General features: G+C 42.6%; 1 protein-coding gene across 4 annotated transcripts in view; it reads left to right on the forward strand.

The window, feature by feature from the left end:
- The window catches only part of UBN2 (ubinuclein 2), a 68,950-nt gene that overhangs the window by 12,429 nt on the left and 37,557 nt on the right, over window positions 1-18,964 (forward strand). For 3 of the 4 annotated variants that reach the window (XM_060196660.1, XM_060196661.1, XM_060196657.1), the window contains exon 2: window positions 3,922-4,014. In XM_060196660.1, coding sequence (XP_060052643.1) covers window positions 3,922-4,014 — 93 coding nt within the window. The remainder of the gene's footprint in view (window positions 1-3,921; window positions 4,015-18,964) is intronic. The other variant, XM_060196658.1, reaches the window with a different exon arrangement.

Raw genomic sequence — 18,964 nt, forward strand, 5'->3', positions numbered from 1 at the left:
TTGAGGTTTAGGTGGGAAAGTGTTCCACCAATGTTTTCCTCTCTAAGTATTTGATAGTTTCTGGTCTAACATCCATGTCCTTGATCCATTTGGAATTGATTTTTGTTTCTGGTGAGATAAGGTGGCTCAGTTTCATTCTTCTGCATGTTTCAACCCAGTTTTCCAAGCACCATTTATTGAAGAGAGTCTCCTTCCTCCATTTAATACCTTGGGCCCCCTTATCAAAGACTAGATGCCCATAGGTGTGGGGGGTTTAGTTCTGGGCTTTCAATTCTGTTCCATTGGTCTGTTTGCCTATTTTTGTTCCAGTACCAGGCTGTTTTGATGATGATGGCCTTATAATAATAGTTTTAGATCTGGGAGTGTGATGCCTCCATTTCTGTTTTTTGTTTCCTCAAGATTGTTTTGGCAATTCTAGGTGTTTTCTGGTTCCAGATGAATGATTGTAATTTTTGTTCTATTCTCTTAAAGAAGCTTGATGGAACTTTGATGGGTATTGTTTTAAATTTGTGTATGGCTCTGGGGAGAATATTCATTTTTAGGATACTGATTCTTCTAATCCATGAGCATGGGATGTCTTTCCATTTCTTGGTATCATTTTCTATTTCCTTGAATAGTGACTCATAGTTTTCAGTATACAAGTCTTTCACTTCTTTGGTCAGCTTTATTCCTAGGTATTTTATTGATTTTGCTGCAACAGTGAATGGGAGTGATTTGTGGATGTATTCTTCAGATTTAGTCAATCAATGTTATTCACCACATCAATAAAAGCAAAACCAAAAACTACATAAAGAAATGCCACTGATTTTTATACATTGATTTTGTAGCCTGACACCTTGCTCTATTGCCTAATAACTTCCAGTAGTTTTCTGCTGGATTATTTAGGTTTTTCTATGTATACTATCATATCATCTGCAAATAGAGCATGACTTCTTCCCTTCCAATCTGTATGCCTTTGACTTCTTTCTCTTGCCTGATTGCTATGGCAAGAACATACTATACTATGTTGAAGAGTAACGGTGACAGTGGACAGCCCTGTCTACTCCCCAGTCTGAGGGGGAATGCTTTCAGCTTCTGTCCATTGAGTATGATGTTGACTGTAGGTTTGCTACATATGGACTCCACTATCTTGAGGAATTTCCCACTTATTCCCATTTTTTTGTAGTGTTTTGAGCATTAATGCGTGTTGGATTTTGTCAAAGGCTTTCTCTGCATCTAGTGAGATAATCATGTAGTTTTTGGTTTTGCTTTTATTGATGTGGTGAATAACATTGATTGACTTAATGTATGTTGAACCATCCTTGCATTCTTGGGATAAATCCCACTTGGTCGTGATGAATAATCTTTTTGATATACTGCTGTATTCGGTTGGCCAGGATCTTGTTTAAAATTTTGGCATCTATGGCCATCAGAGATACTGTTCTGTAGTTTTACTTTTTTGTTGTGTCCCTATCTGCTTTTGGTATCAGGGTGTTGTTGGCTTCATAGAAGGTGGAAGGGAGTATTCCTGTTTCTTTGATCTTGTGGAAAAGCTTTAGAAGTATGGGTATTCCCCCACATCTATGGACATCTAATCTTTGACAGAGGGGCTCAGACTATTAAATGGGGAAACATTTAATAGTTTAAATAAATAGTTTAAATTTAATAGTCAGAGTCTCTTCAACAAATGGTGTTGGAAACAATGGGTTGAAACATGCAGAAGAATGAAACTGAACCACTGTATTTCACCAAATACAAAAGTAAATTCCAAGTGGATCAAGGACTTGGATGTTAGACCACAAACTATCAGATACTTAGAAGAAAATACTGGCAGAACTCTTTTCCGCGTACATTTTAAAAGACATCTTCAATGAAACGAATCCAATTACAAAGAAGACTAAAGCAAGTATAAACCTATGGGACTACATCAAATTAAAAAGCTTCTTCACAGCAAAAGAAACTACTACCCAAACCAAGAGACCCCTCACAGAATGGGAGAAGATCTTTACATGCCATACATCAGATAAGAGTTTAATAACCAACATATATAAAGAGCTTGCCAAACTCAACAACAAGACAACAAATAACTCCATCCAAAAATGGGGGGAGGACATGAACAGAATATTCACCACAGAAGAGATCCAAAAGGCTGAGAAACACATGAAAAAATGCTCCAAGTCTCTGATTGTCAGAGAAATGCAAATAAAGACAACAACGAGATACCACTTCACTCCTGTAAGAATGGCATACATCAGAAAAGATAACAGGCGCAAGTGCTGGAGAGGTTGTGGGATCAAAGGAAGCCTCCTATACTGCTGCTGGGAATGTCAATTGGTCCAACCTCTGTGGAGAACAGTCTGGAGAACTCTCAGAAGGCTAGAAATGGACCTATCCTATGATCCTGCAATTCCCCTCCTGGGGATATATCCTAAGGAACCCAACACATCCATCCAAAAAGATCTGTGTACACATATGTTCTTGGCAGCACAATTTGTAATAGCAAAACCTGGAAGCAACCCAGGTGTCCCAACAACAGATGAGTGGCTGAGCAAGTTGTGGTATATATACACAATGGAATACTACTCAGCTGTAAAAAATGGTGACTTCACCGTTTTCAGCCGATCTTGGATGGACCTTGAAAATATCATGTTGAGTGAAATAAGTCAGAAACAGAAGGATGAATATGGGATGATCTCACTCTCAGGCCTAAGTTGAAAAACAAGATTAGAAAAGAAAACACAAGTCGAACCTGAAATGGAATTGGAGTATTACACCAAAGTAAAAGACTCTGGGGTGGGTAGGTGGGTGGGGAGAATACAGGTCCATGAAAGATGATGAATGACATAGTGGGGGTTGTACTGTTAAATGGGAATCTGGGGAATGTTATGCATGTACAAACTATTGTATTTACTGTTGAATGTAAAACATTAATAAAAAGAAAAAAAAAAGGAAAGAAAACACAAGTAGAACCTGAAATGGAATTGGTATACTGCACCAAAGTAAAAGACTCTGGGGTGGGGTGGGGGTGGGTGGTTAGAATACAGGTCCAAGAAGGATTCAGAGGACCTAATGGGGGTTGTATTGTTATATGGAAAACTGGGGAATGTTATGCATGTACAAACTATTGTATTTACTGTTGAATGTAAAACATTAATTCCCCAATTAAAAAAAATGGAGGAAAAAAAAAAGAAGTATGGGTATTAACTGTTTCCTGAAGGTTTTGTAGAATTTGTTTGTGAAGCCATCCGATCCAGGACTTTTGTTGTTGGGAAGATTCTTAATAACTGTTTTGATTTCTTTGTCTGTGATTGGTGCATTTAGGTTTTGTAGTTCTTCTTGGTTCAGTTTTGGAAGGGCATATGTTTCATTTCTTCCAGATTCTCTAGCTTGGTGGCGTATAGTTCCGCATAGAACAAGCTAGAGTTCTAAGTGAGCTTTTTCATTTTCAACTAATTTTCTTTGGTTTTTTTCTGGCCTTTTTGAACAGGGTGACCACACAATCATTTTGCAGCTGGAAACAGTTTGCATTGTTGAGTTTTTACCTACCAAAGAAACTGTATAACATGGTATTAAAACTGCAAGCTGGGCTAGGGAGACAACGGAATGGTTCTGTAAAAAAGACATTCTCGCCTGAGGCTCTGAGATCTTAGGTTCAATCCCCAGCACCATGATAAGCAAGAGCTGAGCTATGCACCCTCACTCTCCATCCATCCATCCCTCCCTCCCTCCCTCCCTCTCTCTCTCTCTCTCTGTGTCTCCCCATATCTAATTAAAATAAATAAAATTTTAAAAAAACAAACAACTGCAGACCAACATTTCACTCTAATTGCTCCTAATGTATTTGTTAATGCTCTGAAACCTCACAATTACATTTAAGTATACATTCAGGACTGGTCAAAGTAATGCTAACATGTCTCTCTCTTTACATTGCCTTTGAATCAGAAGAAGCCCAGCCACACGGAAGACCCATTCAGTGATGAGGATCGAGAGAGGCAAGAAGTGGAAATGTTGGCCAAGAAATTTGAGATGAAATATGTGAGTATAAGAAACTCCTCACCCTGGCAGTTTTATCCTGTCGGCCTGTGTTCTTTCTGGGACTGATGAGGAGGGCTTAGAAGCACTGCCCACCTCATCTTATTCTCACAAACTGAATCCAACTGAACTCTTTTTTTTTTTTTAATATTTTATTTGTTTATTCATGAGAAAGGTAGAAGAGAGAAAGAACCAGATAACACTCTGGTACATGTTCTGCCGGGGATTGAACTCAGGACCTCATGCTTGAGAGTCCAGTGCTTTATCTGCTGTGCCACCTCCCGGACCACCTAACTGAACTCTTAGTCAAAGATCCTGATCAATTTGTGATAGTTATAAGAGTAATCATCATTTGTTGTAGTCCTTCTAGAATCTAGGCAGTTTGCTTAATGTATCTTATTTCCAATCTTTATAACAAAATGACATATTGACCACATCTTAGGTGAAGGGGAAGAAATAGAGATTCCGAGCCCAATGTTAATTGATCTCAGGCCATACAGGGCAGGAACAAGGCAGCCACCTGGACTTCTCAATCTTCTGTCTACTGCCACTGGGAGTCCTTATTTATTTACTTAATTATTTTAATGACAGGAAGGTAGAGAGACTAAGGCGAGAGCACTGCTCAGCTCTGGAGATTGAACCTGGGAACTCAGAGTCTCAGGCTTGAGAGTCTTTTGCATGACCATTATGCTGTCTCCTTAGCCTAGAAATGCTACTTTACTCCCTTAAGATGGTAGTTCTGAAACCTCCCTATCTCTGAAGAGTTTGCAGATGGCTGTGCCTCTAGACACTTGGATTCAGAATCACTCAGAAGCAGCACAAAATTTCTTTGAAATCATCTTGCTCATAAAAACTCATGTAAGGGGGAGAAGGGCTGTGGTGCACCCAGTTAAGTGCACATAGTACTATGTACAAGAACCCAGGCAAGGGTCCAGGTTCAAGCCCCCTGCTCCCCACCTGCAGTGGGGATACTTCACAAGTGTTGAAGCAGATCTAAAAGTGTCTACCTTTCTCTGTCTCCCCCTTCTTCTCAATTTCTGGCTGTCTCTATCCAATAAATAAATAAGGATATAAAAATATTTAGAAAAAGAAAAAAGAAAAATTCTCAGGGAGCTGAGTGGAGGTTCACCTGGTTGAGAGCATACATTACTGTGTGTGAGGTCCCAGATTCAAGCCCCTGCTCCCCAACTGCAGGGAGAAAGTTTCACAAGTGGTGAAGCAGGACTGCAGTTGTCTCTATTCCCTACTATCTCCCCCTCCTCAATTTCTAGCTGCCTTTATCAAATAAAGATAGTAAAATAAATTCAAAGACTAGAAATTTTCTCATATTTTTGGCTTTGTAGGAAGACTTGGTCCCCACCTATCTTGTGGTGTTAGCTACTGCAAGACAACTTGTTAAAATATAAGTTATGAGAAGCAAGACCTGGGGGCTTGGTGCTGTGGCACACTGGGTTAAACACACATAGTACAAAGTGCAAAGACCCATGCAAGGATCTGGGGTCAAACCCCTGTTTCTCACCTGCAGGGGGATTGCTTCACAGGCAGTGAAGCAGGTCTGCAGGTGTTTTTCTCCCCCCCCCCCCTTTTTACCTTCCCCATCCCTCTCAAGTTCTGTCTGTCCTATCTAATACAATAGAAAAATTGGCCACCTGGAGCAGTGGATTCATCGTGCCGGCACCGAGTCCCAGCAATAACCTTGGGGGAAAAGATACCACCATGACATTATCTTTTCTGGTTCTCCCAAGAACATTGAAAAGTGAATCCTGTGGAACCACGTTTATCAGTACCCCCTGAAACAGCTTTTTTTTTAAAAAAATTTATTTATAAAATAAAAATACTAACAGGTCATAGGATAAGAGGGATACAGTTCCACACAGTTCCTACCACTAGAGTTCCTTATCCTATCCTCTCCCTGGAAAGCTTTCCTATTCTTTATCCCCATAGGAATATGGACTCAGGATCATTATGGGGTGCAGTGGGTGGAAGGTCTGGTTCTATAATTGCTTTTCCACTGGATATGGGCATTGACAAGTGGATCCATACCACCAGCCTGTCTCTGTCTTTCCATAGTGGGGCAGGGCTCTGGAGGGATGGGGTTCCAGGACACATAGGTTAGATCGTCTGCCCAGGGAAGTGTCAAGTTGGCATCATGGTAGCATCTGCAACTTGGTGGCTGAAAAAGCATTACGTTGTAAAGAAGAACAAATTGTTTAATAATCAGGAACCTAAAGGCAAGAATATAACAGATGAGATTTAGGGTCTCCACTTTGGAAGAAGCTGGTACGTCTATTATAGGTATGTTCCAGGGGACACATGACTACTAATTTTTGCCTGAGCCCAACAGCTAACATGCTGTTGATGACCAAAGGTTTTGTTTGGTGAATGGTGTCAGAATTTGAAGAACACACACACACACACACACACACACACACACACACACAAACATTTAATTTTTACCCTTTGTAGAATGCAGGTGTGTGAGAGGACTGTGGCAGCATTTTTTTTTTTTTTTTTTATTAAGAAGGAACACAGGGTGGTCCGGGTGGTGGCACACTGGCTAAGGCACTGGATTCTCAATCATGAGGTCCTGAGTTCAATCCCCGGCAGCATATGTACCAGAGTGATGTCTGGTTTTTTTCTCTCTCTCCTCCTATCTTTCTCATTAATAAATAAATAAAATCTTAAAAAAAAAGAAGGAACACAGGACTATGAGTTAATACTAGACTCTGATTCTAACCTTGTCATTCCATACAGCTGGATAACCTCAGTGAAAACAGTTGGCTCTTGTGAGCTCCTTATCTGGAAGGGGAAAATAAGAACCTGTAGCCAAATTTATAACATTGGACACTGTCAGTGTCACGAAACATTAACCATTGTGTGAAAATGTTGATAGATTGTTGGCATTGGGAAACTAAAGTGTTGTATGCAAATAAGATGCTCTTTGCTTGGTCTCATGTCACTCTTAATCTGTACACATAACGAATCCTTTTTTTTCCTTTAACATAACTATTTATGGGAGATTAATGTCTGGTAGCTGATCACACCCCTGACTTTTACTTTTCAGTTCTGGCAGTGTCTGAGCTGGAGGGGAACTGCACAAGTGGAGCAGGCTGCCCCTTGAGGGAGAGGGGGAAGTGAACCCCAGCACGTAGCACAGGGCCTGCCTGCTGTTGCAGCAGTTGGGTAGGGAAGGATTGACACAGTTCTCTTAGTTGAAAGGCAATAATGACAGATACTATAGGGAGTGTACACTTGTATGAGGAGTACACTGTATTGAAAGCTTTGTGTTATTCCCTTCCCTGTCGTGCTGCAACGTGGAGGGGAGAGAGAGAGAGAGAGAGAGAGAGATGGAGAAAGAAAGTGAAAGAAAAGATCCGGAGCAGAGAGGGAACACAGTTCTTTATTCGTGCAGGCACCTCAGAGTTGGGTGAGAGCACAGTGGTTCGGGCCATGTGGAGCTAGCCAAAATGGCTGCCTTGTGCAGCACCCTTTTCTGTGTCTAACCACTGAGGTGAAAACCAGGCAAGAGAGAAAGGGGCGGAAGAAGAAGGGCTTTATAGAGCAAAAACCGGGAGTGATGAGCTGGGACAGGATTGGTTGGGAAGGGTTTTACTGTAGAGAGTGGGCTGGAACCACCAAAACGTGATAGGCAAAGCAGAAGCAGGAAGGGCAGACAGGCAGTAAGAAAGTTCTGTCCTTGGAGTCTGTGAATCAGGTTTTTCAGATCGTGTCAGGTCATATCATGGGTTTTGGGGGGTGTGCCGCTGTAGTCGTGCCTTCTAGTGGGGGATGTCAGAGTGTGCAGGGGTCCAGATGGTTTTTCCCGAGATTCCTGTGAAAGAAACACAAACAGTCTTCTTCCCGTGGTTAGCAGGGCATCTGATTTGAATTTTTTTATAGAAAAAGAGGTTTGGTGCCTTAGCCAACTGAATATTGGGGGGATGTATCTCCCCTTATTTTTTTTCCTTACTTAATTGAGCCTAGGCATTTGGCGGGCCTTTTCAACAATCATTTGTCTTTGGGGGTAGTAAGGGATGTCTGTGGCATGGGTGATGTTATAAAGGGAAACATCTTTAAATTGTTGGCTGACAAGAAGGCAGGCATATAGTGGCAGGGCGAGATACACCAGATAAATGTAGAAAAATATGTGAATGTCGTTATTCACATAAGTTGTATATGGAGGAACTTCTTATAGTTTAATACCTTACCACATGAGCAGATGCTTCTTCATGTGAAGGCTTTGACATAGTTGTAGTCAATTACTTGTGAAAAAAAAACTTTTAACAAGTTAGAAGTTTACTATAATTGATAATTCAATTATTATAATTGGTTTAAGTATCTTTATAATTTTGTTTCAAGGTCATCTAATGTGACCTCCTGTAGCAGTCTCTACAGCAGGATCTTCAGACCAATTTTAGTTAAAATATATATATTGATTTTTTAACTGTTTTTACTTTGTACTATAAACAGACTCAGGTTGCTTAGAGAGTTAATGCATGTTAGTGATAATGGTTTTAATATTTACAGTGTCAGATTGATGCCAGATCTGTTGTGGATTAATTTCCACAAGATAGCTTACAGGGCACTTTTGGGGGCCCTCCAAAAGCGTCCTGTATAGAGAATTTGTATGTTAGTTTTGGGGATGTATTGTCACGTTAAATATTTAGACTTTTACTTTAAATAGTTACTTTTAGTAAATTAATTTTACCTTGTCTGGTAATAATGTAGCTTCAAGTTTACACTTTTAACCATTAATGTTTACCAAACTTGAAACATACCCATAAACATTTAGTTATAACACACAGGAGGAGATACGAAAACATATCATTTTAAAAACAAATTTAGATCTGTCTATATTCACACAGTTTAAGACTAAGCACTTTACATTTATACCAAGACTTACATATAAAAAATCAAGAGGGGAAAAAAAAATTTTTTTTTTGGAATGTTTCTGGATGTCTCCAGAAACCTTGGCTGCGTCCAGCATTTTTATATAAAGTCAATTAAGTTTCAGAGTACTCTGAGAAAAATGGGTCATACAAAAATTTTTTGTCATCTAACACACTCACAAAACACAACTGGCCAGTCATAGCATAAGATATTCAGAGAAGGGGTAGGAGAGGGGTCTCTGTGAGCCAGATTTTTCAGATTCCGCCATGTCGTGTTATGGGTCCTGGGGTGCATCCTGCATCTAGTCCTCTTGCAGTATTTCTTGTTCCTCAGGGATTGCAGCGCCATCATACGGGTATTGCTGGACATGGCGGGCAGGAACCCAGACAGGTTTGGAGTAATTCTGTGGAAAAATGCATGCGAAACCGATCCCCATGGTCAATAGGGGGTTAGGCCCTTTCCAAATTTTATTGAGTGGGTCTTTCTATTTGACCTTAATAGCAGGGAGGGTGGATGGTGTTTGCCAATGAAGAATAATAGGAGGTAGGTCTGAGTTTTTGTAAATATTAAAGAGATTTAATGTAGTTAAGGCTTTTGCTAGCTGGATTTTGGGAGGTACATTCCTCCTTTATCTTTATTTAATTGAGCTTTAAGGGTTTGATGGGCCCTCTCGACAATGCCTTGTCCCTGTGGATTATAGAGAATGCCTGTGGTATGAGTAATGTTCCAGAGGGAACAAAAATCTTTAAATTCTTTCCTGATAAATGCCCCATTGTCAGTTTTCAGTTGAAGAGGTAAGCCTATTATAGCAAAACAAGAGAGCATATGGCATAAACTTTTTCGAGCTTTCTCCCATCTGAGCTGTAGCCCACATAAATTTAGAAAAGGTATCAATTGAGACAAACACATATTTTTGTTTGCCAAAGTTGGGTATGTGGATGACATTGATTTACCAAAGAGCGTTGGCTTTTAAGCTTCGGGGGTTAACCCCAAGAGTTTGAATAGCAGGTGTTTTTATGAGACCTGCACAGGAAGAACATGTAGCAAGAATATGTTTCAACTGTGCTAAAGGAACATCAGGAAATCGAGCTTGAAGGCCTTTAAGATTAACATGGGTTAGGGAATGAAAGTCATCAGGATTAGAGACAGAGACTAGGAGAATTCCTGTGGAGGCAAGGCGGTCGGCTGCAGCATTCCCTTTGGACAGGAGACCAGGAAGAGGGCTGCGGGAACGAAGATGCTGAAATACAGTGGTTGGGTTTGAGAACAGAGCATAGAGGCAATTTGAATTGAGAGGAGAAAGTGGGTTGTCATCAGTTCTCACGTAAGACTGAGCAAGCCATGGAAGTAAGTTAACAGTATACACACTGTCAGAAAAAAGGTTGAAGGATTCTGGTACAGCTTTTAATGCAAGGAAAACAGCATAAAGTTCTTTGTACTGAGGGGAATTCTCAGGAAGCTCAGTAAAGAGAGGTTTAGGGGATTGCTTGTCTGGATAATATATAAGGGCAGTAGCCCCCTTTTTTCCACCATCAGTGAAGACTGTAGGAGCAGAGGGAATGGGATCCCGAGAGAAAAGTTTAGGTGCTAGTAGAGGCAAAAGAGGTAAAGAATCTATCAGTTTATTAGAAGGAAAATGGTTATCTATTCGTCCTGGAAACCCCACTAAACTTACGGCAAAACGAGAATGGTGGCGTATGAGCCACTCTGTATCTGTGAGAGAAAAGGGAGGAATAATTGAATCTAGCTCCCTTCCTAAGACTTGCACCAATCTGTTTCTTCCTTGGTGAACCATAAATGCTAATGCATCTATCTCGGTAAGGAGTCTTGGAGCTCCGTCTACTGACGTATGAAGCCACTTGAGAACCCCATGGTTCTGCCACAGTGCCCCCACTACTGTGGGGGTAGAGTTAAAGATTAGAAGGTTTACTGGAGAGGAGGGGGAGAATCTAACAAGGTGCATGTCCTGGAGGGCCTGGTTAACCCTTTCCAGTGGCAAGGATGCTTCGGGAGTTAATGTACATTTTGAGGAGGGCTGTTTGTTTCCTTTTAACAGGTCAAACAGCGGTTGGAGGCAGCTAGTAGGCAGACAAAGATACTGCCTAAGCCAATTTAAATTTCCAAGAAAACTTTGTAAAGAAGCAAGAGTGAGATTAGAAGGAAAAGTAACACAAGGTTTTAAGGGACAAATCTGCGTTAGAGAAATCTCTCAACCTAAGAAAGATATTGGAGGAATTGGCTGTACCTTCTCAGGAGCTACATTAAGGCCACTTTTCTTTAAGGCAAGTATAAGAAAATCACGTAGGGCACAGAGATCTGTATCTTATTCTCCCCATATTAAGACATCATCCGTATAATTAAGAACCTTAAGGCCCTTACGAATATATGGAAACAGGGCATATTTAACAGCCTCTTGACAAATTGTAGAACTATTGGCCATGCCTTGGGCTTGGGCAGTACTGCCCATTCATATCTATCGGCAGGGCTGGCATTATTAATAGAAGGAACAGAGAAGACAAAGCGTTTACAATCTTGTGGGTGCAAGGGAATAAAGAAAAAACAATGCTGTATATCAATAGCTATGATTGGAATTCCCGTGGGAATTGCAGAAGCAAGAGGCAAACCCCTTTGTGGGGAACCCCAGACCTGCATGGTTTTATTACTTGCACGGAGATCTTGGAGGAGGTGCTCTTTTCCTGAGCGCTTTTTAATCACAAAGACAGGAGTATTCCTTGGGCTTTGGGAATGACGAATGTGTCCCAAGGACAACTGCTCTTGGACGAGCTCTTTTAAAATTTCTAGCTTTTCCCTAGGCAAAGTCCACTGTTCCACCCAGACAGGCTCGTTAGAAAGCCAATCTAAGCAGGGAGTTTGGTTACGAATAGTGGCAGTTAGTATTGGGGGTGCTGCTTAGATCTAGAAGTCTCGCAGGAGTGGGTGTTGTGCTCTGCAGAGGCATCTGTGGATATTATAACATCAAGAGATTCCAGAATATCCCTGCCCACTAGGTTGGTGCTAATATCAGCTACCAAAGGACAGAAGTGTCCGGTAGTCCCTTCCGGATCTCCCCACATAAGCGAATCTTGTGTGAGAAAGGCTTGGGTCAACCCTCCAACTCTGTGTAAATGGGGCCCTGGGAGAAGTTCCCAACTCTGGGGAACCTCTCCTAGCCTTAAAATCGTCTTTTCTGCCCCCGTGTCAATCATACATTTAAAAGGAATATTGCCAATCCTTACTGTTATAGTAGGGTGACCTCGTTCTAAAACAGGAGTTGTCCACAAAATCTCAGGCTCTGAATTTGCACCATCCAGGGGTGTGCCATTTTTATGAAACTTGGACCAGTAATCTCTCCTTCAGTGAAAACCTTTCTGGCATCTATGACAAGGTGTTCGTGGCCTCTGGCTCCCTGACTGGAGGCGGGGTTGCCCTGACTGGAGGCAGGATCGTGGCTTATCTGGACATTGGTTACGCCAATGCCCTTGGCAACTGCACTGAAGGCAAGCTGCCTTTTGCTTATGTGGGGTAGCTGCATAAACCTGTGTCATAATGGGTGCCCCTTAAGAGCCTGGTCTAAGTTCCTGTGTCGCTAAAATCCAATTATCTGGGTGTTCATGTTTTAGACTGAGGCATGCCTGATGGAATTCCGCTAGCATTCCATCCCAGACAATAGAACGCAGGAGGAGAAAACAGTCTTCAGGATTATAAATCTTTCTCTCTAAGCTTGATCACACCCTGGCAATGAATTTAGCTAGGGATTCATTGGTTTCTTGACAAAGGGATAGAATGGGGACTGAGGCCACTCCTGTGGGTGGGGTTAACCTCTCACATGCTTGTGATGCACAGATGTGTACCTATTCAAAATAACCGACTGGAAACTTGGATTCTGCCTGCTGAATTCCGGTTTCAAACTCTCCCGCTCCAAACAGTGCATCAAAATTCCACTCCAGCTGATTCTGACTATTTCTCTGGGATTGTTTTGAGCATTCATCACGAAAATATGCCTCCCATTGCAGGTAGAGGGGGTCTGGGAGCGTAGCACAAGCTACGTCCCTCTAATCTTGGGGGCTATTAAGGTGCTAGAGAAAGCCTTGTAAAATGGACTTGGTTTATGGAGCATGAACTTCGTCATCCTTAACTACCTGGCAGAGCTCTTTATGTTCTTTGGAGGAGTATGGATGCCACAGCTGAGGGTTTTTTCTATTGGGGGCCACATTTACCGGGAAGGTGTGGACTTACTTTGATAACGAGGTAGCAGTGGGGAAAGGAGTCACGGAAGTGGAAGCCGCCTGAGGAGCGTCAGCAGCAGCCAGAGAAGCCGAACACGTGTCTGCCAAAATGGAACCCTTGGGGAAAAATGCAGAGAGCTTAGGGCGGGTAAGCGCCAAGACAATATCTCTTAACTCTTGTATCTCAGCCTCAAGGTCCCTTAACTTTTTGGCAGGGCGCCCTATATATATCCCGAAGGCTGCAAACATAGCCAAGAGGATCCATGGTGTGGCCCCAAGTAAAACGTCTCTGAGATAGAAAACCTGTACCATTAAAAAAGAGTAAAGGGTTTGGGAAGCCTCTTTGTAAAATGGGAAGTCTTCCATGGTGGAGAGGAACATGAGGCCGCAGAGAGTCAAGCGGCTATATACTTACCTGCGTCTGGGCGGGTCGGTCCCTGTTCGGGCGCCAAGTGTCATGCTGCGACGCAGAGGAGCGAGAGAGAGAAGATCTGGAGCGGAGAGGGAACACAATTCTTTATTCGTACGGGCACCTCAGAGTTGGGTGAGAGCACAGTGGTTCGGACCACATGGAGCTAGCCAAAATGGCCGCCTTGGTGCAGCACCCTTTTCTGCGTCTAACCACTGAGGTGAAAACCGGGCAAGAGAGGGGGTGGAAGAAGAAGGGCTTTATAGGGCAAAAACCGGGAGTGATGAGCTGAGACAGGATTGGTGGGGAAGGGTTCTTCGAGAAAATTGTATTAACTCTCGTGGGAATTGGCACTAGCCTGAGGGGACATCTGCACAGCACTTCCCTGTCTATTAAAGAAAATTATGGGGGGTAGACAGTAGCGCACCTGGTTAAGCGTACATAAGTGCAAGGATCCAAGTTCGAGTTCCTTGCTCTCCACCTGCAGGGAGGATGCTTCACAAGTGGTGAAATAGGTCTACAGGTGTCTCCCTCTCCTCTCTCAATTTCTCTATCTTATTTAATAAAATGGAAAAAATAGCTGCCAGGAGCAGTGGATTTGTAGTGCAGGTACTGAGCTCCAGCAATAACCCTGGAGGCAAAAAAAAAAAAATTATGCCGAGAGAGAACCAAAATAATCATTCTGGCACATGCACTGCAGGAGGTTGAACTTGGGACCTTACGGTTAGGGGTCCAACACTTTGTCCACTGGGCTGCCTCCCAGGCCACTTTCCTGTTGCCTTACTCTTTGAAGTAATGTGACAGTGTATATTATCAGTTGCTGAATGTTCTCTTGGGGGGAATGGCAGTATGACTATTTGCCATTATTTGTCTTTACTTTGAGTATATAAACATTAAGTAGATAAGTTCAAGTTTTGACATTTCTATGACCGTGCCAAGTTCAAATTTGCCATGTTTATCATGGGAAGGAAGTGGAATATGGTATTAAGAGATTCCCATGTCTTTTTTTTTTTTTTTTTTTGCCTCCAGGGTTATTGCTGGGGCTCACTGCCTGCACTACAAATCCACTGCTCCTGGAGGCTATTTTCCCCCTTTTGTTGCCCTTTTGTTTATCGTTGTTGGGTAGACTAGAGAGAAATTGAGAGAGGACAGGAAGACTGAGGGAGAGAGACAGATGGAAACCTGCAGACCTACTACATCACTTGCAAAGTGACCCCCCTCCCTTGCAGGTGGGGAGCTGGGGGCTGTAACTGGGATCCTTATGCTTGTCCTTGTGTTTTGGGGCATGTGCACTTAACCCATGGTACTATTGCTGGGCCCCCTCATTCTCAGTTTTTTTTTGTTTGTTTGTTTGTTTTTGCCTTTAGGGTTATTGCTGGGGCTCAGTGCCTGCACTACAGATCCACTACTCCTGGAGGCCATTTTTCCCTTTTTTTTTTTTTTGCCTCCAGGGTTATTGCTGGGGCTCAGTGCCTGCACCATGAATCCATTGTTTTTGGAGGCCATTCCCCCCCCTTGTTGCCCTTGTTGTAACCTTGTTGTGGTTATTATTGTTATTGTTGAGTGCATGTGTTACAATGCCCAAGGACCTGGGTTGAAGCCCTCATCCCCACTTGCAGGGGGAAAGCTTCATGAGTGGTGAAACAGTACTGCAGGTCTCTCTCCCTCCCTCCCCCCTCAGTTTCTGTCTGTTTCTATCTAATAAATAAATACAGATAATAAAAAATTTTTTTTAAAGGGACAAAAAGAAAATATATATATTTAAAATTTTTAAATTTATTTATTTTCCCTTTTATTGCCCTTATTTAAGTCTTTTGTTGTTGTTGTTGTTGTTGTAGTTATTGTTGTTATTGATGTCATCATTGTTAGGACAGAGAGAAATGGAAGGAGGAGGGGAAGACAGAGAAGGGGAGAGAAAGATAGACACCTGCAGATCTGCTTCACCACCTGTGAAGCAACTTCCCTGCAGGTGGGGAGCCGGGGTCTCAAACTGGGATCCTTACAGGTCTTGAACTGGGATCCTTAGGCCAGTCCCTGTGCTTTGCACCACATGGGCTTAATCCTCTGCACTACCACCTGACTTCCCAAAAAGAAAATATTTGTGGAGGGCTGGGTTGTGGTGCTTCAGTGCATGCTACCATGTAGAAGTAGCCTAGTTTGAACCCCCACTCCTCACTTGCAGGGGGAAGTTTCATGAGCAATGAAGCAAGTATGGCAGGTGTCTCTCTGTTTCTCTCTCTCCCTATCACCTCTCCTCTTTTTTTTTAATACTCATTTATTCCCTTTTGTTGCCCTTCTGCCAGTCCCAGTTCGGGGCACCAGTTGCAGATCTAGCTTCGCGGGCGGGAGGCAGACGACCAGGGACTCATGGCTGAGCTGGGATCGCAGTTCAGTCTTTATTGCCGAGTGGGGATGCATTTCGATCTAGCTATATCTAATCACAATCCTGTCATATATATATATATATATATATATATATATATATATATATATATATATATATATATATATATATATATCTTGAGGCAGAAGTGTCAGGAAGAGGAAGTACGTAGGATAGGGGGTGGGGAGAAGGAAAATAGAGTGTGAACCAGTGGGGATTAAACCCGTTACTACAATGATTATGTAAATAGACCACAGCCTCAAGCAGTCTAACAGAAGGGGTCTTAGAAGCAGAATTTAGAAGCATACCAACATTTCCCCCTTTCTTTTTAACTAATGGCCATAGTATCAGGAGTGTGGGGTGAACAGAAACCTATATCATACAGGCATTTTCAAAAGAACTGGCACAAGACATGGAGGAACAAGTAAGAGAGCAGCAAGAACCAGTGTGATGCCAAGGGGAGCCCTGAGGGGGCCGTTTCCTGCCTCAAAGGCCAAGGCTTAGCAGGGGAAAGGGCATTTTCTGCCTCTGGGGGCATCGAGAGAAAAGTGATAGGCAGTTTTTGCTTCTTTCACCTTGAACCATATTATCCAGATCTCACAATGTAGCATCATGAGTCCCTGGAGGGCGTCCTAGTCCAAAAAGCTCCTCGAAATTCCATTTAAGGTGCTTCTTACAGTTCCTGCTGGATTGCTGCAGGCACACATTTTTAAAAATGTCTTCCCATCGAAGAATCGAATCAGGAGGGTAGAACTAACCACGTGTCTCCAAGCTTTATGGTCACAGTCATAAGGAACCAAAGTTCCTGGTCAGGGAACCAAAGTGTAGCCCAGAGCAAAATGTTCCAGAGACATAGGAACTATCTCATGAAGAAAGAGTAGAAGCTTTGGGAAACCTCTTCATAAGTAGAGAGGCAATCCATGGCAGATGGGTAGCCAAGTTTACTTTTCTGGGGGATGGGCGGGTTAGGTCCCACATTGGTTGGGTGCCATATGCCAGTCCCTGTTCGGGCACCATTTGCCGGTCCCAGTTCGGGGCACCAGTTGCAGATCTAGCTTCGCGGGCGGGAGACTGACAACCAGGAACTCATGGCTGAGCTGGAAACGCAGTTCAATCTTTATTGCCAAGTGGGGATGCAGTTCGATCTAGCTATATCTAATCACAATCTTGTCCTATATATATCTTTTGAGGCGGAAATGTCAGGAAGAGGAAGCACGTAGGATAGGGGGTGGGGAGAAGGAAAATAGAGTGTGAACCAGTGGGAATTAAACCCGTGAATACAGTGATTATGTAAATAGACCACAGCCTCAAGCAGTGTAACAGAAGGGGTCTTAGAAGCAGAATTTAGAAGCATACCAACACCCTTGTTTTATTGTTCTAGTTTTTATTTATTTATTCCCTTTTGTTGCCCTTGTTGTAGTATTGTAGTTATTATTGTTGTTGTTGATGTCATCATTGTTGGATAGGACAGAAACGGAGAGAGGAGGGGAAGACAGAAAGGGGGAGAGAAAGACACCTGCAGACCTGCTTCATCGCCTGTGAAGCGAATCCCCTGTAGTTGGGGAGCCAGGGGCTTGAACCAGGATCCTTACGACGGTCCTTGCGCTTTGTACTACTTGCGCTTAACCCACTGCACTACCGCCCAACTCCCCACCTCCTCCCCTCTTAAATGCTCTGTGTCCTGTCAAAAAGGGAAAAATGGCCACCAAGGGGAGTCGGGAGGTAGCACAGCGGGTTAAGCGCAGGTGGCACAAAGCGCAAGGAGCAGCATAAGGATCCTGATTTGAGCCCCTGGCTCCCCACCTGCAGGGGAGTCACTTTACAAGCGGTGAAGCAGGTCTGCAGGTGTCTATCTTTCTCTCCCCACTCTGTCTTCTCCTCCTCTCTCCATTTCTCTCTATCCTATCCAACAATGACGACATCAATAACAACAACGATAATAACTACAATTAAAAACAAGGGCAACACAAGGGAATAAATAAATACATATAAAAAATATTTTTAAAAAATGGCCACCAAGAGCAGTGGATTTGTTGTGCAGGCACTGAGCACCAGTGATAACCATGGTAGCAATAAGGAAGGGAGGGAAAGAAAGAACGGAAGGCAGGCACTAGTAAGGAAGGAAGGAGGTAGGGAGGGAATGTTTATGTACTCTTTCTGGGAGTTTTAGACTCCCCTCAGTTAGTCATATTATTAGTTAATTGTCCACATTTGCTCAGTGGTTAGAGCTTCCTTGGAACTTCCTTGGTTGCCTTTCCTCTGCTTTAGTCGCACATTAATTTCAACTCCTGAGATTCCACTTGATGAGACTTCAGGTAAAGCAGTTTGGGCTGGCCTGTTAACACAATCACAAAACAAATTCTACTATCAGAGTACAATTATTAATGCATTTAGGTTTTATAGACCACCAATGTTGTAGTACTATGTATACAGTAAACACAGAAAATAATTTAACCTGTTAAAACCAAACCAGGAAGAAAAAAAAAAAGCCAAACTAGGGTGGGATGGGGGTGGGGGTATGTAGTTAGGAGGAAAACTCAGCTGGGATAATAGTTTCTTTATTGCAGTCACCCATTGTAATTGCTTGCCATGACATGCCCTTTTAATTCCTTGAGCCAGATAAACTCTCTTCAGTTTCTTGCAATCCCTTTGGAACAATTGAGAGTCAGCAATTTTAGGGGACCCAGGAGGAAGGTCCTAGATGCCTAAGTGGTGATGACAGAAGCCTGGGCATACCACTCCTGTGCTAAAAAGCCAGCTCTTAACTGTCCCTCCTCTGATTTCCACTTCTGCCCTTCTGACTAGTGGGTGAAGGCCATCAGAATCAGCAGAAACTATGACGTGACCGGGCAAATAGCAAAGCTCTGTGACCAGGGGGTATTTTCCATAGGCTAAGACTGCAGTTAGTGTTATGTTTGCTCTGTCTTCCATAGCTGGCATTTTGATTATTAGTTAGTAGTTATGATTCCTACTTCCTGGAGGTAGTGGGGGTAGGGGGCTTACTAAATAACTTCATTTCTTTGTTTTTCATCATAATATTATAGC

Source organism: Erinaceus europaeus, chromosome 8 (assembly GCF_950295315.1).
Source record: "Erinaceus europaeus chromosome 8, mEriEur2.1, whole genome shotgun sequence".
Lineage (NCBI taxonomy): Eukaryota > Metazoa > Chordata > Mammalia > Eulipotyphla > Erinaceidae > Erinaceus > Erinaceus europaeus.